The sequence below is a fragment of the Protopterus annectens genome, chromosome 7.part0, assembly GCF_019279795.1.
Source record: "Protopterus annectens isolate FY-2018-M chromosome 7.part0, PAN1.0, whole genome shotgun sequence".
In the NCBI taxonomy this organism is placed as follows: domain Eukaryota; kingdom Metazoa; phylum Chordata; order Ceratodontiformes; family Protopteridae; genus Protopterus; species Protopterus annectens.
Genome location: NC_056739.1, coordinates 189204120 through 189230035, shown reverse-complemented (window position 1 = coordinate 189230035; position 25916 = coordinate 189204120). Strand labels below are relative to the sequence as shown.

The following is a 25916-nucleotide window of genomic DNA, read 5'->3' as shown; positions in this document are numbered from 1 at the left end:
AGTCCTGCAGGGCTTCATAGCCACTCCTAATTCTATTTAGCTCCAGCCTCCCAACCTTAGCTTTGGGATTCAACCCAATTGTAATGACTGCAACAGTGAAACACAATGAACATAGTACAGTTGTGTACCTACCATAAATGTAGATGTTAGAGTGTATTCACTGTTGCAGTCTAGGTTACCCTCCCACCATCCCCCTTTTCTTTGCTGGACCATTTCTGTACTTCTCTATTCTATACAACCTATGTGGTGTATTTGCTTGTAGATGAAGGAAACTTGTTACTTGAGGCATGCATGCTTTATAGACATATTTTTAGCCTACCCTTTTGGGGGCACCTGACATCTGGGGCAAGAAAAACTGAAGAAAATAGCGTCGGCTGCATCTTTTTATACCCCTGGCGCACTGACGTCAGGGAGGAGGCGACAGGAACTGACGCTGGACCTAGACTTTGGAATTCAGGCTGACTGTTGGTAGCCTGCCAGCAAGATAACCCAATTGTAATAACTGCAACAGTGAATACACTCGAACATCTACATTTATGGTAGGTACACAACTGTACTTTTCTTTTCCTTATCTCTGTGCATAGCTTGATAACTTAATGTGGAAACTGTCCATCTAAAAGGTGTGGATCTGTTCAGGCATCTTGAATTGTAACAAAGACGTACTTGGGGTTATACATGTCAGTTACCATTTCGAGAACAAGGCAGTATGAAGAGACTGTGTAAAACCCATAGGATTTGATGCAAGTATGCCCTTACAAAGTACAGATAGGTGACTTACCATAGGGAATATTTTGACTGTGTAGAAAATTCGATCATACAAATTAAGAGGGTTGAGGTTGTGGCTTGAAACATGAATGAAGTTTTGACTGCTTCATAAGATTCAGGCAGTCTTTCCTCACTGTGTGTGCTGCGTACACAGTTGTATTGCATCATGTAAGCTGATAGCATCAGGACTCGTTATGTCACCCACAGAGGGTGAGTGAGTAGCTGGTTATTTACTACTTTTATGGTGAGTTTTGCAAGGAAGAAATGCTTTGATAAAAAATTTATATGCACTGTCTTCATTGTTGAAAAAGGATGTTTCTTTAAATAATGCAGCATTTGGTGTTTCAGAGGTGGACAGAATGCTTGTATGTAGTCCTTTATTGCAGTTGCAGAAATGCTGCAGTTTGTGTCCTTTTTGATATGTAATATACTTACCACCTGAATGCATGTTTTTCTGCATTAAATATCACTCCTGTTTTGACCAGGTCTTTCCTAAATAGCTTCTTTGCATTTCAGGGAGTAATAGAATCCCGAAGAGAAGTGTTTGAGTTGTTGGCAGATGATGAGCGCCAGTGCTTGAAATGCAAAACAACCTGTTTCACATCTGCTGTTTCATGTCCTTGCAGCCCTAAAGCGCTGGTGTGCTTGTACCACGTAGACTATATTTGCTCCTGTCCATCCTACAAGTACATCCTGAGGTAAATACTTCATTTTTTTATAAAGATGTGCTTTCTGCTAACTTTTTCAACAGCTGTTAGATTAACACTTTTTAATCGTGTGTGTGTGTGTGTGTGTGTGTGTGTGTGTGTGTGTAATATGTGTCCACCTCTATATTAAGGGGGTGGGTACTGTGTTGCAGCAGTTAGCATTGTTGCCTCACAGCAGGAGGTCCTCTGGTTTGATTCTCAGCTGGGATGCCTTCTGTGCGGAGTGTGCATGTCCTCCCTGCGGTCACATGGGTTTCCTGTGGGTGCTCCGGTTTCCTCCCACATTCCAAAGACATGCAGTAGGCGGATTGGACACTTTAAATTTGGCCGTAGGTGAGTGTGTGTGCACGAGTGAGTGGTCCAACTGAACTACCGCTGCAGGGCTAGCCAGCCGGTGGTGTAAACCTTGGCTTGAGATGATTCTCACTGCTGAAGTGACACCCTGACCCCATGTGCAAAATGGGAAAAGGGGTTGAGGATGGATGGATGTAATATATGCGTGTGGATATACATACATATTTATTTTTTTCAGCCTGTGGGAGGTCTTGGTAATACCCCTGTTATCTGGCTATAAGCTGCCACCTGCTCCTGTCCTCATTCATTGGATCTACAGGATCTACTTTGGCCTCCTTTGAATCAGCTGACCCCCCCTCTCTGTGGAGCTGGAGTGTGCCCTAATCCCTATCCCCCTACAGAAGCTTTGCAAGCTCTGCATTTGGTGCCTTCAGGAGATGCATGTTCTCTTCCCCACATGAGCACCTTTCTGACCAAACAGTATTGTACCACTTGTAGCATGCAGCTTGCCATGCTGTAAAAGCTGCTCTTGCAATGAGACTTCACAGTGTCCCTCCTCCAGGACTGGGAAACTGGCTTTGATAATGTATTGTCATGCTCTCTCACTCAGTCCTTCCACCACCTATGCCACTAGGCACCCATGAGTCATCTTGGTCTCCATGAAGGTTTTCAGTGCCCCACAGGGCCAGTCCATCATGTAGTAGTTTTTGGTATTTGGTCACACACAAGTAGGACTTTGTGTAGAGTGTAAAAATGGATGATCTGTAGCTGTAGAAAATCAGTCACTGTGCTTGTTACAGTACCATACAATGTGTGCTGCATTCATAATTACTCAACTGCATAACAGAATTTTTGACACAAGTTGAGAGGAGTCAGATTAAAATATGGTGAAAAATGTTTTATAGATGAGCTGTTATGCAGTCAGCGGTTAATGTTCCGTTCTGCGAAAAGTTATTTTTAACATGAATATTTTAATGAACTGCATAAAAGCATAACATGGTTTATACACTGGTACAGTGATATGTTATATCATGTGCAGGTATCAGTATACACTGGATGATCTTTATCCAATGATGAATGCATTAAAACTACGAGCAGAGTCCTATAATGAGTGGGCTGCCACCGTCACTGAATCTTTGGAAGCAAAAGTGAACAGTAAAAAGAGTAAGTGTGTTTTCTGTCTCCTCTCCACATTTGCTTTACTTCAGATTAGAGTTGCATGGTTTGCAAGTTCCAAGCAGGGCTAGATATAATTAGATTTTAACCCTCACTTATCTGGTGTCTTGGCTACTGATTACTTTGTGTATATTGCATAGCTGCTGAAGATACCGAGAGAGAAAGTGCTGTATTTTAGGGAGACCCTGAATTGGTGCAACTTTTATAGGAGAAAACATTGACAGTAATAGCAGTACTTATTTAAACACCATTCTTTTCTGGTGTGTTGAAAGTTGAGAAATACAAAATCTGATTTCTTTCTGAAGTTTCCTTTATATTGAAAACTAATATGGTATTACGTTTTAGAATGAGCATTAAAAAGATTGGGCAGGTTAATTTATATGACCCCCCCCCCCCCAACCTGTAATGGTTTTTATTATTTATTTGACATTTGTTGACTGTGATAGTCTGACTAGGCAAGTGGCCTTTTTCAGCTGAGGCCCGGTGAGAAAAGCTCCACAGTACAGTTAAGCAAACATTGACTTAATATACAATAACAATAAATAAACATTACAGGATTGTAGTAGAGGGCAGAAAATATACAATAGAGTAAATGAGAAGCTGTTCTTTTAGGTACAAGTTAAAAAAAAAATCAGTAAGCAACATATTGAGTATAATATGTTTATATTGAAACAGGTACTGACAAGCTAGCAAACAAAATGCCATAGGGGATAGTCCTCCATGCAGAACTATGCTTTTCAAATACTTATGTTTAGCAGCAATAGTGTGTGAGGATGTTGAGTATGAGGAAGTTGCAGTAAATGAAAAAATGTCCTTTTTTATGAAGCAGTACTCTGATTAGTGCCAGTAGATAAAAATGCAACTTGTGGAGGAAGCAAATGTGTATTTGCAGATGTTCATCGTGTTTCACTGTTGCAGTCATTACTCTTGGGGTTATCCTGCTGGCAGGCTACCCTCAGTTGGCCAGAATTCCAAAGTCTAGGTCCGGCGTCGGTTGCTGTCGCTTCTTCCCTGACGTCACTGCGCCAGGGGTATAAAAGATGCAGTCGACACCATTTTCTTCAGTCTTTCTTGCCGCGTGGTGCCCGAAGCAAAAGCAGTTCGCAAGTGCCGGTCGGCCGACTCCTGAGATTTTCAAATTCGAATTTCAGAACCGAAGTCTTCATTAAAGCTAAGTACCCCGTTGTGGAAACTTTTTTCTTGCTCCAGACCAATGTCAGAAAAAGTTAACAATTGTATTTCTTGTGGGAAGCAAATACCTCATAAGGATTTTCATTCTTACTGTATTCCTTGCCTAGGCCCTGATCACAACGTTGCTAGCTGTCTGTTTTGTGCTAGATTTAACCAACACACTATTAAGCGTCGGTTTGATTTTGCATTTCATTACTTTGGCCGAAGATTTAATTATATAATGCCGTCGGACCAGCTGAGAACCGGAGTTTACAAAAAACGCAAGGACAAGGAAAAGGATAGGCATCCAAGGTCCAAAACCGACGACGAGGCCTCTGCTAGGCCGTTCGCCGGTTGTCAGTGAGGTGCTTTCGCAGCCCCTGGCGCCCGCTACCTCAGAGCCACAGGCCGCTTCCAACTCCCACGTGGAGCCGACTGGGCCTCTGGATACTCAAGGTATTGGACACTTGGAAATCATTCCCTCAGATGGGTCCAGAGCCGCTGAGCAGGCATCTGCTTCTGAGGGTGTTTTCAGACCTACACAACTATATATTAAGCCATCTTCATCTTCAAAGACTAAAGCAGCTCTAAAGACAAAGAAACAAGTACAGCATTCTCCTACTCAGACTTCCATGCCTAAAAAACAGATACTTAAAATGGCCGAAGACCTAATTACTTTGATCAGGGGCTTCCATCCCCCTCCTGATAAGAGGCCTAGGCAAGACAGAGTATGATTCTTCTGATCAGGTTTCTATTTCCTCTGATTCCTGTTCTGAACAGGATTACTCCATGCTTCCCTATGAGGATTCTGATGCTGAAGAATCCATTCCTTCAGCCTCTCCTCCTGAGGATTATTCTTTTGGGGAAACCCTGCATACCATGAGGGAGCATTTCCACTGGGAGAGCCAAGATTATTCTGAATCTAAGAAAAGGCTCAAAGACTTTCTGCTACTTCCTCAGCATAGACCCCTTGCTATTCCACCTGTTTTAGACATTGTAGATGTATTTTCAGAGTCCGGCCTGTCCCCTGACTCTTTACCCCCTGCACCTGCTAAGCCAGGCAGATACTACAGGGTTCCGGATTCTCATAAATTCCTATATAAGAACCCCACTGCTGATCCAGAAAGGGGTTAAAGCTTCCACTGCAAAAAAACACTTACCCTCTGATAGGGATTCTAGGGCTCTAGACAGATGGGGGGAAAAAAGTCTACACTTCTGCTACCTTGGCTGTAAGGGCTTTAAATTGTCAGTTTCATATGCTTAAATATCAGCAGTATTTGATGTCACTGCTTAAACAGAAATTGTTGACAAATACTGAATGTTCAGAGAACAAGGAATTGCAGGATTTATTGCATGCAGCTGAACAAGTGGGAGAGCATACTTTGCAATGTGGTTATGATTCATTGGAGGCCTCTTGCAGGGCCGATGTTACAGGTTCTGTTATTAGAAGGCATGCTTGGTTAAAGGAACAGAATCTGCCTGATCATGTTAAAGCAAAATTATTAGATGCACCATTGCAGCATGATACTTTGTTTGGTACTAAAGCATAAGAGGTGTTGAAAAAAATGGAGGATAAAGCAAAATCCATGCAGACAGTCAAGGATTTCTTACAGGTACAGCCACCCAGGTTTAGCAGAAACTGGCCTTCTAAAAATTGGTCCTTTCCAGTGGCAGACAGACCACAAAGAGGCAGATACAGGCATCCTAGAGGCAGATCTCAGCTCCGAGGCCTAAACAATGGGGTGCTCCTACCTCCAAAAGCGAAGAAGACAAATCACAACCTTACAGGAAACAGTCCCAATGACTTTCAGATCCAAGCACTTTTCTTTTGATAGCCCTGTTAGGTGGAAAACTAGCACTTTTTTCAACAAATTGGCAAATGGTTACCCAAGACAAATGGGTCCTGAACATAGTGTCCCAAGGCTACAGGTTCCATTTTCACACACTACCAAGGTCAAAAGGTATGCCAGACCTGCCCCACAATCAATGGGCAGAAGCACAAAAACTAATTACAGCTCTCATGGACATGAGGGCCATTCAGCAAGTACCACAAAGAGAGTAGGGGCAAGGATTTTACTCAAGACTTTTCCTAGTACCCAGAAAGGACAGAACCTGGAGACCAATACTGGACCTATCTATACTAAATACGTTTCTGGAAGTTCCAAAATTCAAGATGTTGACTCTACAGCAGCTACTGCCCATGCTGAGCAAGAAGGCTTGGCTCTTAACTTTGGACCTAAAAGAGGCATACCTGCATGTCCTAATCAGACAATCTTGCAGAAGATACTTCAGATTCATAGCTGCCTCAATGCAGTACCAATTCTCTGCACTGTTCTTTGGCTCATCTACTGCGCCCAGGGTCTTCACAAAATGCCTGGCACCAGTAATTGCGTTTTGCAGACAGAGGAATTCAAATATATCCCTACTGGGATGACTGCCTAATTCAAGCAGAGAGCAAAGACATTCTTTTAAAGCATCTGGCATTTGTAAAAAGATTACTAACTGGCCTAGGGTACACAGTAAACAAAAAGAAGTCAAAACTAGTGCCCTCTCAAGAGATAATATTCCTGGGCGCAAGCTTAAATACAACTGCCCAGATGGCTTATCTCACGCCAGACAAACAAAAGCAACTAACTTCTTACTTCAAGAAATTGGCAACAAAAACCCACTTATCTGCAAGGAAAATCCTGCAGGCCCTGGGTTTCATGGCATCCTGCATTCTACTAATTCCATATGCCAGACTGCATATGAGGAAACTACAATGGTATCTAAAAAGTGTTTGGACTCAGCATTGCCACAGCCTGGAGACAGTAATTGCACTCATTCCCGGCCTACAATAGGAGTTTCGATGTTGGGCAGAAGCCTGTCACCACAACAAGGGTCTGCCATTCAGTTTACCCACAGCCAGACAGACACTAACACTGGATGCATCAGATTATGCCTGGGGGGGCCCATATGGCAGGAAAATGTATTCAGGGCACATGGCCTGCAAACCAGATGCATCTTCACATCAGTCAAAAAGAGATTCTAGCTGTTCAGAATGCCCTGACAGCTTTCAAGGACCTGCTTCATCCACGACAACTACTGATAAAGACAGACAATACTATGGTCATGTGGTACATAAACAAGCAGAGATGTACACATTCCTACCCCCTCTGCAGACTAGCAATGACCTTATGGGACACAGCATTGGCTTTTCAAATTCACCTGCAAGCACAATTCCTGCCAGGAAAAACAAATACTCTGGCAGGCGAACTAAGCAGAAACCTCATGGATCCCCATGAATGGAAACTGGATCCACAAGTCTTCAACATGATAAGGAAATGGGTATGCCCAGACATAGATTTATTTGCCTCCCCTCACAACTACCAATTGCAGAGATTTTGCACAAGGATTTATCACAAACAAGCATGGAAAGTGGACGCCCTATCCTTCAGCTGGAAAAACCTAACAGTATATGCCTTTCCTCCACTGCCTCTCCTTCCCAGGGTACTCCTAAAGGTCAGACAAGAGAAGCCAAAAATGATACTGATTGCACCAGACTGGCCATGCCAGCACTGGTACCCAGTCCTAAAGAGCATGTCTCAAGGTCCAGCATGGATATTGCCTCAAACTTCACTTGCTTGACCCAACAAAACAATCAGATCCTGCACAGCCAACTCAGGACCTTAAATCTGGCAGCATGGCGGATAATGTAACCATTCAGAACACACCTCTTTCAAAAGCTGTTATGGATATTATCTTGGAGGCCCAGTACCAGAAAATCTTATGCAGAAAAATGGAAGAGATTCTGTGCTTGGAGCCAGGAACAAGGCATTTACATGTGTGTACTAAATGTACCTCAGATTTTGCAATACCCAACTGAGATGCTGAACAAAGGCTTTTCTTTCTCATCAATTAAGATTCATGCCTCTGCCGTTTCAGCCCATTACAATACGGAACCACCTAGCTTTTCTCATCCTTTAATAAGGCAGCACCTCAGAGGGGCCAAAAACATTAGGCCTCCAAGGAGAGCACCAATAGCCTGGGACCTCATCGAGACAGCTTCAACAGCAGATATACAATTCTTATCCTGGAAAACAGCTCTACTCCTAGCAATAACCACAGCAAGGCGAGTCTCGGAGTTACAAGCACTCATGGCTGTGGAACCTTTTATCATTTTTCATACAGACAGGGTGTCTCTGAGGACAAATCCTACATTTTTTGCCTAAGGTGGTATCCAGTGTGGCCCTCAACCAAACCATTCACTTGCCTACCTTTTATCCAAATCCACAGAACAAGGGTGAGAAAATTCTGCATTCTTTGGACATACACAGGCAGTTACGCTTCTATTTGGACAGAACTAAAGCTTTCAGAAAGACTGAGCAACTTTTAGTGTCATATGCTGCAGGATCACAAGGAAAGGCTATCTCAAAGCAGACTATTTCTAAATGGATAAGGCCATTGCATCAGTTTCTGCTATTCTCAACATGGCAAATCAGTGCCTAAGGGCATTAGACCTCATTCCACCAGAGCAGCAGCCACTTCAGCAGCCTTCCTCAGAAGAGTACCAACAAAAGATATCTTAGAGGCTGCAGCTTGGAGTTCAGTGCACACTTTCACAAAGCACTACCACTTACCTCTTTACTCTAAGTCCAGGGCAGACTTTGCCACTGCAGTTCTGCAGGACCTCATAGCCTCTCCTAATCCTATTTAGCTCAGCCACCCATCCTCAGCTTTTGGATTCAACCCAAGAGTAATGACTGCAACAGTGAAACACGATGAACATAGTACAGTTGTGTACCTACCATAAATGTAGATGTTAGAGTGTATTCACTGTTGCAGTCCACGTTACCCACCCACCATCCCCCTTTCCTTTGCTGGGACTTATCTGTACTTCTATATTCTATACAACCTATGTGGTGTATTTGCTTGTAGATGAAGGAAGAGTTTTACTTTACTGCATGCATTTTTATTGGCATATTTTTCAGCCTACCAATTTGGGGGCACCTGACATCTAGGGCAAGAAAAACTGAAGAAAATGGCGTCTGCTGCATCTTTTATACCCCTGGCGCACTGACGTCAGGGAAGAGGCGACAGCAACCGATGCCGGACCTAGACTTTGGAAATGTTCATCGTGCATACAGCTGCAGTCATAACAGATGGGTTATCCTGCCGTCAGGCGGGTCCTCGGTCGGCCGAATTCCAAAGTCTAGGTCCGGCGTCGGTTGTCATCGCTTCCTCCCTGACGTCAGTGCGGCAGGCTATAAAAGGCAGCCAACGCCATTTTCTCCAGTCTTTCTTGCCGCGTGGTGTCCGAAGCAGAAGCAGTTCGCAAGTGCCGGTCGGCCAGCTCCTGAGATTTACGAAAGTATTTCAGCCGAAGTCTTCTTGAAAGCTAAGTACCCCATTGGGGAAACTTTTCTTGCCTCAGACCGATGTCAGACAAAGTTAATAATTGCATTTCATGTGGGAAGCAAATACCGCATAAGGATTTCCACTCTTACTGTATACCTTGCTTAGGCCCAGAGCACGACGTCTCGGCCTGCCGTTTTTGTGCTAGATTCAACAAACGCAGTATTAAGTGTCGGGCGGAGTTCGCCCTTCACTTTTTTGGCAAAAAATTTAATTATATTATGTCGTCGGATACTCAGACTCCAGTTTTGAGCAAAAAATGCAAAGATAAGGTCCGGCATACGAGGTCCGCACCAACTACTGATACCACGCTAAGGCCGACTACCAGTTCTCCGGTACTCAGCGAGGTGCCTACGCAGCCCCTGAGTACCGATGACAATGCATTACTGGTGTCTTCAGTACCCGAGATCGCAGGCTCCTCGGCCCCCATTCCTACTGCAGATACCGACGCCACTCCTGGCGGGGAAACTCAGAATTTAGACAGGCCTGCCATTTCTCAAGGGGTCTTCAGGCCTTCCACCTTCTCTATTAAAGCCTTCACTAAATCTAAAACAGCCTTGAAAACCAAAAAACAGGTTCCTCAGACACCCTCTCAAGGCTCCATGCCTAAAAAACAGATGCTTAAAATGGCTGAGGATTTGATTACTCTTATCAGGGGTTCTCAACCCCCTCTGACAAAAGGCCCAGATTAGAGGAAGACTACCCTTCCTCAGATCAAGCTTCTATTGCCTCAGAACTTTCTGAGGATCAGGATTGTGCCTATTCTCCATTCGAAGACTCTGATGCAGAGGAGTCTATTCCCTCGGTCACCCCCCCCCCCGAGGACTTCTCTTTTGGGGAAACCCTGCATACATTGAGGGAACACTTTCACTGGGAAGGCCAAGATTACTCAGATTCCAAGAAAAGGCTCAGGGAATTTCTTCTGCTCCCCCAGCATAGGCCTCTGGCTATCCCCCCTGTTCTAGATATATTGGATGATGTGTACACAGAAGCCAGCCTTAATCCTGATTCTTTGCCTCCAGCTCCTGTTAAACCAGACAGGTATTACCGGGTTTCAGATTCTCACCAGTTCCTATATAAAAGCCATACTGCTGACCCAGAAACTATTTCACAGGGTCCCAAGGGATTTAAGGCCTCTACTGCTAAAAACCCATTACCTTCAGAGAGAGATTCCATATCTTTAGAACGGTGGGGGGAAAAAGGTGTACACCTCGGCCACTTTAACCATGAGGGCATTAAACTGTCAGTTCCATATGTTAAAGTATCAACAGTTTTTGATATCTCAGCTGAAAAGCAAAATGACACAACCAGAACAACCAGATTTAAGAGTTGCAGGATTTGTTGCATGGTGCAGAGCAAGTGGGTAAACATACCTTGCAGTGTGGTTTTGATGCTTTAGAGGCCTCATGTAGAGCAGCTGTTACGGGGTCTGTTATACGTAGGCATGCTTGGCTCAAAGAGCAAACCTTACCAGATCATGTCAAAGCTAAATTATTAGATGCACCCCTTCAAAAAAATGTATTGTTTGGTGTTAAAGCAGAGGAGGTGCTAAAGAAAATGGAGGAAAAAGTGAAATCAATGCAAACAGTGAAAGATTTCCTGCAGGTACAGCCTCCACGTTTCAGCAGAAACTGGCCTTCAGAAAATTGGTCCTTTCTAGCCACGGACAGACCTCAAAGGGGCAGATACAGGCGTCCAAGGGGTAGAGGGCAACCTCAAGGATCTTTCAGAGCCAGACAGTGGCAAGCACCAACCCCAAGAGGTGGAGAAGATAGATCACAGTCTTTTAGAAAACAGACACAATGACTTCCCCCTACACCTGCCAAGCAAAGCTTTAATGGCAGCACCTTTGGGCGGAAAACTGACATTATTCTCAAAAAATTGGCATATTGTTACAAAAGACAAATGGATTCTGGACATTATAGACAGAGGCTACAGGTTCCACTTTCACTCCCTTCCAAAAATGAGAGGCATGCCAAACCTGCCACAAAATCAAAGGGCAGAGGCACAAAAACAAATTTCAGCTCTCATGGACATGAAAGCAATCCAACAGGTACCTGCAAAAGAACAAGGTCAAGGGTTTTATTCCAGACTATTCCTGGTACCAAGGAAAGACAAAGATTGGAGACCTATCTTAGACCTATCCATCCTAAACACATATCTACAGGTGCCAAAATTCAAGATGCTCACATTACAGCAGCTTCTTCCCATGCTGGGCAAGGAGGCTTGGCTGGTAACATTGGACCTCAAGGAGGCATACCTGCATGTCCCTATCAGACAAGATTGCAGAAGATACCTCAGATTTCTTGCAGGTTCAATCCATTACCAATTCTCTGCATTGCCCTTTGGCTTATCTACTGCGCCCAGAGTGTTTACGAAATGCCTGGCATCAGTAACCGCCTTCTGCAGACTACAAGGGATACAAATCTACCCATATCTGGACGACTGCCTGATCCAAGCGGACAGCAAGGACATACTACTGCAGCATCTGGCGTTTGTAAAAACTGTTGAACTTCCTGAGATACACAGTCAACAAAAGGAAATCAAAACCAATACCCTCTCAACAAATTATTTTCCTGGGTGCCAACTTGGATACAACTACCCAGATGGCCTACCTCACGCCAGACAAGCAAGGGCAACTGTCACAATACTTCAGAAAAATGGCAACTCACACCAGGGTAACTGCAAGGAAAGTCCTGCAGGCTCTGGGATTCATGGCATCTTGCATCCTACTTATCCCATGTGCAAAGCTACATATGAGGAAACTTCAATGGTACCTAAAAAACTTTATGGTCTCAACACAGCCACAGCTTGGAAGCAATTATACCACTCATTCCATGCCTTCAAAAGGAATTTATGTGGTGGGCTCAAGCTTGTTAAAGAAACACAGGTCTTCCTTTCTGTGTACCTCAAGCAACTCAAATCATTACAACAGACGCCTCAGACTACGCCTGGGGAGCACACATGACAAATCAGTGCATTCAGGGAAAATGGGCACGAAAAGAGAAGCTCCTTCACATCAACCAAAAGGAAATGCTAGCCGTGCAAAAGGCTATTATGACCTTCAAAGACCTACTGCATCCAGGCCAGCTATTGATAAGGACAGACAACACCACAGTGATGTGGTACATAAACAAACAGGGGGGAACTCATTCATACCCCCTGTGCAGGCAAGCCATGACCCTATGAAACACAGCACTGGAAGTGAAAATTCAACTACAGGCACAATTCCTGCCAGGGAAGGAAAACACACTGGCAGACAACCTAAGCAGAAATATGACAGATCCACACGAATGGAAGTTGCATCCTCAAATTTTCACAAAGATAACTCAGGCATGGGGACAGCCAGACATAGATCTCTTTGCTACCCACAGAAATTGCCATTTTGTTCAAGGCCCTATCATCCACAGGCCTGGAAAGTGGACGCACTTTCCTTCAATTGGGCAATATTGACAGTCTATGCCTTCCCGCCTCTTCCTCTGCTGCCCAAAGTTCTATTAAAAGCCAGAGCAGATAGGCCGAAAATGATTCTCATTGCTCCAGACTGGCCAAGGCAACACTGGTATCCGCTCCTGAAGAGCCTGACACATTCCCCACCATGGATCCTACGTCTAGTCCCGCTTCTGTTGTCCCAGCACAACTACAAAACTCTTCACAGCCATCTCAAAACTCTAAATCTAGCTGCATGGAGAATTCCTTGATTTCCCAATAGTTTCTCCTCTCCGAGGAGGTGCAGGATGTCATCTTGGAGGCCAGAAGACCTTCTACTAGAAAGGCCTACTCCGCCAAATGGAAACGATTTTGTGCCTGGAATCAAAAGAAGGGTCAGAATCCTTGGGTAATAACTATACCTCAAATTTTACAGTACGTAGCTGAGATGTTAAACAATGGACTTTCTTTCTCCTCCATCAAGATCCACGCTTCAGCTTGCAGGGTTTCGGAGCTACAGGCCCTCATGGCTGTGCACCCATTCATCATTTTCCATCAGGACAGTTTCCTTACGAACCAACCCTGCCTTTATGCCAAAGGTAGTATCCAGTGTAGCTTTGAATCAGACTATCCACTTACCTACCTTTTATCCTAATCCACAAAACAAAGGGGAAAGACTACTACATTCCTTGGATATTCACAGACAACTTCATTATTATTTGGACAGGACAAAGCCATTCAGGAAATCTGAGCAACTCTTTGTGTCCTATGCTGCAGGTGCTCAAGGAAAGGCCATTTCCAAACAGACAATTTCAAAATGGATAGCCCACTGCATACGCTTTTGTTATTCATTTCATGGAAAAACTGTGCCTGCATGCATCAGATCCCACTCCAGAGCCACAGCTACCTCAGCAGCCTTCCTCAGGGGGGTCCCTACCAAGGATATTTTGGAAGCAGCCACCTGGAGTTCAGTGCACACTTTCTCCAAGCACTATCACCTCCCACTATACTCTAAATCTAGAGCGGGCTTTGCCACAGCAGTCCTGCAGGGCATCCTAACCCCTCCCAGTTCCACTTAGTGCCTACCACCCTTACTTAGCTTTGGGATTCTACCCATCTGTTATGACTGCAGCTGTATGCACGATGAACATAGTACAGTTTTGTACCTACCATAAATGTAGATGTTCGAGTGCTCATACAGCTGCAGTCCAGGTTTCCCTCCCTCCAACCCCTCTTAGGACAGGCCTTATGACCAACCCTTTTCATATAACCTTTTGGGGTACACTTTTATGGTGTATTTGCTTGCAACTACTGTTTTTGATTTATCAACATTGCATTTTTGCATAACATTGTTTGCCTTCCTCCTGGGGGCACCTGACATCTGGGGCAAGAAAAACTGAAGAAAATGGCGTTGGCTGCCTCTTTTATACCCCTGCCGCACTGACGTCAGGGAGGAAGCGACGACAACCGACGCCAGACCTAGACTTTGGAATTCGGCCGACCGAGGACCCGCCTGACGGCAGGATAACCCATCTGTTATGACTGCAGCTGTATGAGCACTCGAACATCTACATTTATGGTAGGTACAAAACTGTACTTTCTGGCCGACTGAGGGTAGCCTGCCAGCAGGATAACCCAAGAGTAATGACTGCAACAGTGAATACACTCTAACATCTACATTTATGGTAGGTACACAACTGTACTTTTGTGTACCACTTGGGACACAATATGATGATTTTGCACTTTAGGAAGTATGCACTTTAACCTTCTGTTTCACGGTGTCATAAATTTTTGAAGAAAGGCCAGTGTTAAGGTCTCCTGTCAGAAGATTTACAAGCCATTGTTTTGTGGCATATGCATCTAGTTTAAATTGTGTACAAGTGAAACTCCCGCATAAAAACGTCAGTTTTATCTTTCAGGCTTGTCTGATTTCAAGGCTTTGCTAGAAGAATCTGAAAAGAAAAAGTTCCCTGACAATGATTTACTACGCCACCTTCGGTTGGTTACACAGGATGCTGAAAAGTGTGCATCAGTTGCTCAGCAGCTTTTGAATGGAAAAAGGCAAACAAGGTAGACTGTATCCATTTTTATAGACAGTTTGTGCAGCATCACAGCTACAGCTGATGGAGAATTGTGTACATTGTGCATATATGGTATACTTTATATTAACATGCATCTGGATGAGAATGAGTGGTGCACTGTGCCTTTGCGTTTTGCTTTGGCAGTGATTTAGGGTTTCTGTTTTATTTTGTTTGCACAGTACCATAGGCATGGTTTAAAATACTGATTCTCTGTTACTACTACTACATAAATGGAAGATTTTTGTCTCTGCTATTAAGAGGACCACTATTAGAAGACCAGCCCATAAAGTGGGATTAAATGCAGGTGGCCTCTTATTTTTTTTTATCTTGGGAAGATAGTAGATTTAATTTGCTGCACTGATCACAGACTTGAAGGTCTGCTATTCCTGTCTACTTTGTGTAATCGGGTGATGGGGTGGTTGATCAGTTATATAATATGTGCATCATTGTATGTAGGAGCTACATGTATTAGTAGAGGCAGTGTGTGAGTTACGCGGCACACATGCATAAATGCTGCTATCTGTGTTTTACAGTAGGTTAACCATTTGTATGTACACACAAACGTATATACACGCATTGTAAATTCTTGTTGCATGCACTGAAGTATAGCCATGCACTCAAGATTATCACGTGTTCATCCATGCAGTGTTTTTATGTTGTGGCTTTTGGAACTTTTCAAAAGCCAGTTTAAGCATTGTTCCTGTCTTGTTCAGATAACTAAAATAAGGATGTGTTGAAACTGTCATGATCTAATTTCTGAGACCCTGTTTGATGGGTCTTATTGTTGCATTCACCCTTTCGGGCATGTTTTTGGAAGGTCCAGCTGACTGGGACATTTGCAATACTTATGACCACTCTGGCTATGATGCAGTGCATTGACTATATAAGGTTGCTCATCCCCTGAGCCTGATTCTTCCGTTGATGCCATTTGCACAGTTTGTATATTTGTGCTTGCTGTGATAGGTAATATTTCCACATTTATTTTATTTTGTTTTGAATTTAACAGAGGTGGTGTGCAGGCCCTAGGACAATTTACAACTTGGACCTGGGCCATAGGTGTAGGTACTGTGTTTCCAGTGACACTAAAATGTTTGAAATTCTCATTGACCTTGTATTTATTGCAGTGTGCTTTTTGCATAAAGGGCTCTTCGGTTGGTGCCCCTAACAGCCCTAGATTTAGGTCTGAAAAATCACCCAGAGAACTGGTCTTGACCTAGCTGTCTTGGAAGCAAGCCCACACTGAGAGTGGCTTTCTGTTCCTTGCATCCTTGGAACTCATACTCTACTAGAGTGGACTTCAGCCTCTTCTGGTCTGCTGCCACCACAGAGGTTAAAGGGCCAGGAAGCCTTGTTTCTGGTTTCCACCTTCAGATATGCATCCCAGAGTGCTACAACCTCTTATCTCACCAGTTGGTGTATTCTGTTTTGTGACCAGCACCAGCCTCTTCTATTGTTTCTCCTCCGCATCCAGCAGGGCCATGTGCTCCTAGTTGAGGAGGGACCATTGGATCATTCTGTGTAATGTTTTTATGGCACAGGCCTTGGTACTATAAATGTTTGTTTTGATGCCTTATGGGATCTTGAAGTGGTGCTGCTGGATCGAATTCAGGTCTCTTGTCTTTCCTCACTCTCGCGTACCATCTTTGACTTGCATGCATTCAAGTGCTGGACCTTTTTCACCTGACAGCCAGCATTGTTTGCCAGTTTGCGTGCTTGGCTTCAGAGTCTGAGCACAATTCTTTGGATTGTGGGGTGGGGCTGCCTTCCACTTGAGACTTCTGTTTGAATCTGAGGACTTTCAGACCTTTGTTTCTGAGACAGACAGTGATTGCAAGTATCCACCTTAGTTTAATGTCTAGTATGTTCGATGTGTTCCCACACTAACCTCTTTCTGTGCCTTTTTCTTTCTCTTCTCCCCGTGAATACTTTTCAGTTCTCCCTCCCATGATCTCTGAGGATATCTATTGCAGGAGTCTTCTATTTCCACCTTTTGTTTGTAATTTTCTTTTCACCACGATCATTAGCAGTCACTCAGTCGTAGCTGATGTTCTTCATGTTTCACTGTTGCAGTCCTCACACTTGGGTTATTTGCCTGCAGGTAGCCCTCAGTCGGCCCGAATACCAGAGTCTTAGTATTTCTGCGTCGGATGCTGTCACTTCTTCCATGACGTCAGGTAGTCAGGGGTATAAAATGTGCAGCCTACGCCAGTACATCAGTCTTTCTTGCTGAAATGTAGCCTGAAGCAGAAGCAGTTCACAAGTGCCGGTTGGCTGCTACCTGAAGTATTTGATGTTATGTGGTCCTGTCACGCCTACATTCCTTACTCACACTCGGCCAAATTTCTCTAGCACGAAGTCTCTAATTGGCTGGGCTAACCCGGTATCCCAGGATGCACCTCGCCCTAGCCACAGATCTCGTTTGCCGCTCGTAAAGTTAGGAAGTGGTCTCGCTTGGCTATGGCTAAGTACCCTTTTAAAATACTTTTAGTATTTTAGCAGTCTTCCTTTTGACAAAAGCTATTTTGATAGCTAACTTTGTACCTGAATAGTTGTTGCGTGAGGTTTTGACAGTTTAGTGTTTTGTGGTATCTCTACTGTTTTTGCGGGCTAGGCCCATTTAAGTTAGAGGACCTAGTCCTCTTCACTGTGTTCCCTTGTTGTGTTGTGCATGTGTTAGTGGTTAACTCCCTTTTAGGAAGCGTTTAAGTTAGTTTCCTTGTCCTTTAAGTGCTTGTTGGTCTTCCCGCCCTCCTTTTGTGTTTGACTCTGTCGGTTGTGTGTGGCGCGGTTGCTTGCCATGTCGAAAGAACTAAAGGAACATAAACCCTCTGGGTTTAAGAAGTGTACAAAATGTGGCTATAAAATGTCCATTACAGATGGGCACTCTATCTGTGTTTATTGTCTTGGTGCTATTTACTTGCAAGAGTCCTGCAGTTTCTGTCATGTTTTTAGCCTTAGGGTTCTGCAGGAACGTAAAAATAAACTAATTTTGAAGGGTCTAATCAAGCCCTCCTTTGAGGAGGCTGTGGAGTCATCTCCGCCTTTTAGTACCAAGTCTAAGCCTCCTAAGGCCAAGAAAAAGATCTCTGGCTCCGTCTGCTTTTTCGGAGCCATCGGAGAAGGTTTGTAAATTGGATACTTCCTCCTCGGCTCCACTGTCCTCGAGTCCGAAGGAGAAGGACTCAGAAATGGATACTACCTCCTCGGCTCCATTGTCCTCGGAGCCGCAGGAGGGATCTGTTGTACTGGAGTCAATCTCTGTTCCGATACTTTTGGAACCTCTTCGGAGCAGGTCACTCAGTGTCAGGCATGAGTCTCCAGTCGGGAGATCTAGATCTCCTTCTGTTTCTTCCAAATCCTCTAGGCTGTCTGATTTGGATGTGAATAAGGGTGGTCCAGAGGCTCCTACAGTCGCCGGTGTTAGCAAAACTGTTTTCGGCTCTGACCCGGTCGGCTCCGGAGCAAGTTCCCATTCTTGTACCTATGATTCCTCCTCCGAACACCCATGTGTCATCGGAGCCAGAGTGCTTCGCACCGAGTGATGTTCTGGTGCCAGCTCCGATACCCCAAGTGAGTCTTTCGGAGCCGGCTCCGTCCTCTGGTTTCGGCACTCGGGTTTCCTCAGTCGGACCCGAGGGGGATACCTCGGGACTCCTGTAGGTTCCGAGCCTCCCTCTCGGGTGCTTCGGCTCAGGGAATCTCGACTCCGGTCGTGGTCTCGGAGACTGATCGGTCCTTGGACTCGGGGGGACTGGCCTTCAAGGCCATGAGGAGCGCCCTGGCCAGGTCGTCAGGTACATCACATGGATTGGTCACTCCATCCCCTTACACCCCGGCTAGAGCCTCTGATGCCCCCCCTCTCCTTGGACGGCGGAGCCCAAAGGTCTGGGGATACCCCCTTGAGCGGTCCCCTACTTTCTGAGGGCCCCTCAGAGTCGGTGCCTGAGGAGCCTCCCAGTAAGAAGTCGTGCAAGAGGAAGCACATCGACTCCCAGGACGAGTCACTCACTTCCGATACCGACCTCGAGGAATCAGAGGGGTCCCCCAAGTCGTCCTCAGATGATGTCTCTTTCTCCAACATCCTGGAGATTTTGAGACAGAGAGGCGACTGGCCCTCCAAGACCCCCTCTGCGGGGAAGTCGGTATTCCTCAAGGTCTTCGGAGCTCAACCCTCTGCCTCCTGGGTGTCTCCACCCTTCGACGAACTCCTAGACCTGATTTGTCGAAGGGTGTGGGAGAACCCTGATTCCATGGAACCGGTGCCCAGACGTCCAAACAAGTTCCTGTCTGCTCCCCCGGGCAAAGAGTTCCTTACCAAAGGGGTTTCGGTAGATGCCTTGGTGGTGGCGGCAGCCACTCAGCAGGAAGTTGCAGAGGCTTCTTCTTCAGTCTACCCTCCTAACAGGGAGACCAGGAGTATGGACCGGTATGGGAAGCATACCCTGTCTTCGACGACCTTTACCTTACGGTCTTTGAATTATCTCTGTCATTTCACTCTGCTCCAAAGAGATCTCCTGAAGGAGCTAGGAGATACTCTGACGGGTAACATGCCTGAGGCAGTAGCGCAGACTGTTAATGCCCAGTTGTCTACCCTAGGGTCCATTGTCAAATCGTCTATGAGGCTCATATCTTATGCAGCCGAAGGGGCGAATAGGGCAGCTAGCTCAAGCGTAGCTCTCAGAAGGCAAGCCTGGATGCTCCTGTCTCATTTCGTGGAGGCCTTTAAGTCTTCCTTCACTGACGCCCCCTTTGATGGATCCTCTCTCTTAGGACCGAAAGTGAAAGACACCCTCACCAGATGTGAACAGGAGGGAAAGATCCTATCTGCCATAGGGGCTCGTTTTTCTCTCCCTTCTAGGCCTTATCCCAAGGCTCAGAGAGGAGGGAAGATGTGGTTCAAAAAGTCTCAGAGGTCCTTTCCCGCAGCTCAAGGTGAGTCCCCCTCCAGAGGCAGGGGGGGGGGAATTATTCTGGAAGACGCCGTCCTAGAGGCAGAGGAGGCCCCCGCAACTCAGGAGACTGCGATTCCTTTTGCGGTTCTTCCTTCCAGTGTTCCTGAGGTGTTGCCTGACTGTGCTATTCCAGAGCCAGTCGGGGGCCGAATTTCGTTGCATCCAGAAGCCTGGGAAAGCATCACCCAGGATCGTTGGGTTCCCCGAATAGTTACCGGAGGTTACACTATTCCCTTTGCGTCGACACCCCCCCCCAGTCAGAAGGATCTCGGATGTCCCACCCAGTCAACGGGATCAAGCAGCACTAGAAGTTGTAAAGCTGCTAGAAAAAGGAGTCATCCAGCCAGTCCCCTCAGACCATGTCGGATCAGGAATTTACTCACGACCCTTTTTGGTGCCGAAAAGGACGGAGGACCTGAGACCCATTCTGGATCTCAGTCGATTGAATCACTACGTTTTGAAGTCCAAGTTCCGAATGGTCACACTTCAGTCCATTTTTCCACTGCTGGAGAAAGGAATATGGATGTGCTCCATCGATCTCAAGGATGCCTACCTACTACCACATCAAAATGGACAAGGCATCCAGGAGTCATTTACGCTTCCGGCTAGGAGCCAGTCACTTCCAGTTTCGTGCCCTGCCCTTTGGTCTCACCACAGCCCCCAGGGTGTTTACCAAGTGTTTGGCAGTGGTGACAGCTCACCTGAGACGTCTAGGATTCCAGGTGTTTCCGTATCTGGATGACTGGCTTCTTGCCGCCCCCACCAGGCATCTGCTCATCCAAGCCAGGGAGACGACCATCTCACTTTGCCAATGTCTAGGAATTACTTTGAACCGGGAAAAGTCTGCCTTGCAGCCCTCACAGCATGTTGTTTTTATAGGCGCAGAGCTAGACTCTATTCAAATGCGTGCCTTTCTGCCACGGGACAGGATAAGAGTGTTGCAGTGTCAGATCCACGCACTGTTGCCCCTCAGAAAAGTTCAGGCCAGGTTAGTTCTTCAGCTCTTGGGATCCATGGCCTCCACCATCATGCTGGTACCTCTGGCCAGGTTACACATGCGGATCCTGCAGTGGCTCTTGTCGGTTCAGTGGTCCTTTCAAAAGCTTCCTCTTTCCCACTTGATACTTCTCACGGAGCGATGCAAACAGGACTTCCTCTGATGGCTATGTTCCTCCAATCTGTACAGAGGAAGGAGCTTGGCTCCTATGTCTCCAGTGGCCACGGTGACCACGGACGCCTCCCAGATGGGGTGGGGTGGGCATTATCTAGGCAGGACAGTCCAAGGCACCTGGCAAGATCACAAGGTACACTTGCACATCAATGTTCTGGAGATGAGGGCGGTGTTTCTGGCGTTGCGAGCACTCCAGGACTCTCTACCTCAGGGAACAATTGCAATTCACTCGGACAACATGTCCGTAGTGTGGTACCTGAACAAGCAGGGGGGAACCAAATCTTTATCCCCTCTGCAGAGAGGCCATGCGAGTGTGGTAGTGGGCAGTGTCTTCCCAATGGTTTCTAGTGGCAACACACATTCCGGGGAAGTCCAACGTGATAGCGGACAGGCTAAGCAGAGCTATTCTGATGCCTCACGAGTGGTCCCTGAACAACTGAGTGGCGGTTCAGATCTTCAAAAGGTAGGGTCAGCCTTGCTGCGATCTCTTCGCCATCCCCCTCAGTGCCAAATGCAGCAAGTACTTCACTCTGATCCCCCCACAGTGGGAATCACCCAGGGACGCCCTAGCTCACGATTGGCCCCCCGGTCTGGTCTACGCTTTCCCTCCGTTTCCTCTGTTGCCAATAGTGATACAGAAAGCCATATCCTTGGGAAGCAGGATTATCCTTATTGCTCCACACTGGCCTCGACAAGTATGGTTCCCTTTTCTTCAATGGTACGCACTGGACGGTCTGTGGACTCTGGACCCAGTGCCGGACCTCCTGATTCACATATCAGGACAACGTCATCCATCCCTGCGAACTCTCAGGTTAACAGCCTGGCTGCTACACTTCCGTCGTTAGTCAGGCAACATTCCTTTTCACCTGAAGTTGTGCACATCTTGTCTTCTTCTCACAAGTCTTCCACCAGGAAGATTTATTCCAGCAAATGGAAGAGATTCTCCATTTGGGCTCAGACCCAAGGTTTGGACCCCTTCACAGCCCCTATTCCATCGGTCTTAGATTTTTTTAGCCATGTTGTTCCATCAGGGCTCCATGCCCTATACCATTAAAGTAAAGTTGGCTGCAATTTCCAATTTTCACACATGTTATGAGCCCTCTCTTAAGGGCCACAAACTCTGTAAAGCCTTTCTAAAAGGCGCTTGGTTACTTCGTCCCCCAGTTTCTGAACCTGTACTGCTGTGGGACTTGAACCTTGTGCTACAAGCTATTACGTCACCACCCTTTGAACCGGCTGCCACTTACGACTTAAAATTTCTATCTTGGAAGACGGCTTTTTTGATAGCCATTACATCGGTCAGGAGGGTATCAGAACTCCAAGCCTTGTCCGTTAAACCTCCGTATTTGATCTTTCATAAGGACAGACTTTCCCTGAGGCTTAACCCATCCTTCCTAACGAAGGTGTCATCCACTGTCAGTCTCCATCAATCTATTGAGCTACCAGTGTTTGTTCTGAACTTTTCCAATAAAGCAGAGTTCCGGTTTCATCAGTTGGATGTGCACAGACAACTGAGAGTTTATTTACATAGGACTAAGCATGTTAGGAAATCTGATCAACTGTTTGTGTCCTTTTCAGAGAACAGAGCAGGTTGTCCTATTTCCAAGTGCACAATTTCTAAATGGATCAAAGATTGTATTTCATTCATCTACTCATCAGCAGACAGAACTTTACCCTTTCCCGTCAAGGCTCATTCTACCAGGGTTATGTCTACATCAGTAGTTTTCCATGCTAGGCTTTCCTTGGATGAGGTTTGTGCTGCAGCCACTTGGGCTTCTCCCAACACTTTTATTACTCATTACAAGCTGGACGTGGCTTCTAGGGGCCGGGCTTCCTTTGGTACCACGGTTCTCAGGAGTATCTTCTTATGAGCCTCCCAGGATAGAGGTGCTGGGGACGCTGTCCCGTGAGTAAGGAATGTAGGCGAGATAGGACCACATAACATCAGTTAGTTTATGTACTCACCATAACGATCGATGTATATGGTCCATCTCGCCTACATTCCTACGTACCCTCCCACCTGCCCCCTTCCTAGAGGATTTGGAAGAATATTGGCTCTGTGGACCCTTCAAGGTCAGTGATTTGGTTCCCTTATCTGGCTGGAATTTCTTCCGGTGTTTATGGAGTATGGGTTATGAGTGTTATGATTGTTATGATTGCAAACAAGATCTGGGGCTAGGGTGAGGTGCATCCTGGGATACCGGGTTAGCCCAGCCAGTTAGAGACTTCATGCTAGAGAAATTTGGCCAAGTCTGAGCCGATTCTCAGCTCCGAACCAGTGAGTAAGGAATGTAGGCGAGATGGACCACATACATCAATCGTTATGGTGAGTACATAACTAACTGTTTTCGAGTTTGTAATCCTGAAGTCTTCTAAAGCTAAGTACCCCGCTGGGGATCCTTTTTTCTTGCTGTAACCTATGTCAGAAAAAGTTAACAATTGGCTTGCCTGTGGAAAGCAAATACCTCACAGAGATTTTTATTCTTACTGTGTCACCTGTTTAGGCCCAGATCACGACATCCTTCACTGTCAGTTTTGTTCCTTGTTTAACGCCCGAACCATTCGTCATCGGGCTATCTTTGTCACTAAATTCTTTTGCTGTCATTCTCCGTATTCCAAAATGGCTTTGATAAGCCATCCGACTACAGATCTTCCGAAAAAACGTAAAGATAAAGACAGACTGCATAGGTCTAAAACTGGCAACGGCGCTTCCATTAAGCTAGTCGTCAGTCTGCTGGTATTCAGTGAGGTGCCTTTGCAGCCCCTGATGCCCATCTCTCTGGATTCGCAGGCCTCTGTTGAGACCCATTCAGAGTCCGGTATGCCGCATGATGTTTCTTAGACTATGGAACCTGCGGATGTCTCTACTTTGGATGGGTCCGGAGCCGCTCTGCAGGCACCAGGCTTCTGAGAGTGTATTCCGTCCTACCAATGTTTGAATCAAACCAACAACTTCGTTTTTAGCCAAAACTCCCGAGTTTCTTAGGCCCAGAGTATGCACTACGCCTAGAAAACAGACGACCAGAGTACATGCTCAAGCTGCCATGCCACAAAAACAAATGCTTAGAATGGCTGAAGACCTTATTACCCTAATTAGGGGAAGCCAGCCTTCTCCTGCTAAGAGACAAAGAATTGAGTTACCTTCTGATTCTACTGACCAGGAGTCCGATGACTGACCCTTCTGATTATCAAGACATGCCCTTATCAGCCTGTGAGGATTCAGATGCAGAGGAATCCATTCCCTCTGCCTTCCCTCCAGAGGATTTTTCTTTTGGTGAAACTTTGCATACATTTCCACTGGGAATGCCAAGACTACCCTCAGTCGAAAAAGAGACTCAGAGAATTTTTAAAGTTGCCTCAGCACAGGCCTCTGGCTATACCCCCTGCCCTGGATGATGATGATGTTGTTGATGTTTTTATGGCATCCAGTCTAAATCCAGATACATTACCCCCGGCCCCTAGGAAACCTGACAGGTACTACAGAGTACCTGATTCCCACAAATTTCTCTTCAGGAATCTCACTGCTGATCCAGAGACCATTTCCCAGGGACCTAAAGGTATAAAGGCTACTACAGCCAAAAAGCCTACCCCTTCGTACAGGGATTCCAGAGCTTTAGACAGATGGGGTAAGAAGGTGTATACCTCTGCAACTCTTGCCATCAGGGCATTAAATTGCCAGTTTTACATGCTGAAGTTCCAGCAACATGTTATGGAACTAATTAAACAAAAAATGGTGTTATTGTCAGACTGTGCAAAAAATAAAGATTTACAAGAGCTAATGCATTCTGCAAACCAAGTCAGTAAGCAGTGCGGCTTTGATGCCCTAGAAGCATCTTGCAGGGCTGCAGTCACTGGGTCTGTACTGAGAAAGCATGCTTGGCTGAGGGAACAATCCTTGCCAGATCATGTTAAATCCATATTACTAGACGCTCCTTTAAATCAGGTCTGTTTGTTTGGCACCAAAACAGAAGTTGTTCTTAAAAAGATGGAAGAAAAAGCTAAATCTATGCAAACTGTCAACGAATTCTTACAAGTGCAACCACCTAGATTCAGTAGGCATTGGCCTTCAAAAAAACTGGTCCTTTCCAGCCCCTGGCAGGCCTTCCCAGACCAGACCCAGAGGAAACTGGCCACCCCGACTACAGTCTCAAGGTATTCAGAGATCTAAACTCTGGAGTGCCCCCACACCAAAAACAGGGAGTGGTAAGCCACCCCCTTGTGGAAAAAGTTCACAGTGACTTTTCAGTTATCCTTCCCAGCCCTGCCCAATTACTTGTGCCCCTAGGAGGAAAACCTGCCCTTCATCCAAAAAAACTGGATGTCAATTACTCAGGACCGATGGGTCCTAAACATTGTATCCCAGGGGTACAAATTCTACTTCCATTCACTGCCAACCCCAAGCGGGTTTCTAGACCTTCCTCCAAACCAGTGAGCAGAGGCTCAAAAGCAAGTACTTTCCCTGCTCAATATCAGAGCTATTCAACCTATTCCAGTAGAAAAAAGGGGTCAGGGCTTCTACTCCAGACTTTTCCTGGTGCCCAGAAAAGAGGGCTCTTGGCGACCAATCCTGGATCTTTCTATTCTCAACACCTTTCTGGTGATCCTAAAATTCAAGATGCGTACCCTGCAACAGCTTCTCCCCATGCTATCCAAAGATGCCTGGTTAGTCACTCTAGACTTTGAAAGAAGCTTATCTGCACATCCCCATAAGGGAGTCCTGCAGGCAATATCTAAGTTTCAGGGCAGGGTCTATGCACTGTCAGTTCTCTGCACTTCC

The 25916-nt window shown here is 45.8% G+C and overlaps 1 protein-coding gene across 1 annotated transcript in view; it reads left to right on the top strand.

The window, feature by feature from the left end:
• The window catches only part of KDM5B (lysine demethylase 5B), a 2307736-nt gene that overhangs the window by 1679972 nt on the left and 601848 nt on the right, over nt 1–25916 (top strand). The window contains exons 14-16 of the mRNA XM_044076151.1: nt 1282–1463; nt 2806–2930; nt 14855–15005. Of these exons, the coding sequence (XP_043932086.1) occupies nt 1282–1463; nt 2806–2930; nt 14855–15005 (458 nt within the window). The remainder of the gene's footprint in view (nt 1–1281; nt 1464–2805; nt 2931–14854; nt 15006–25916) is intronic.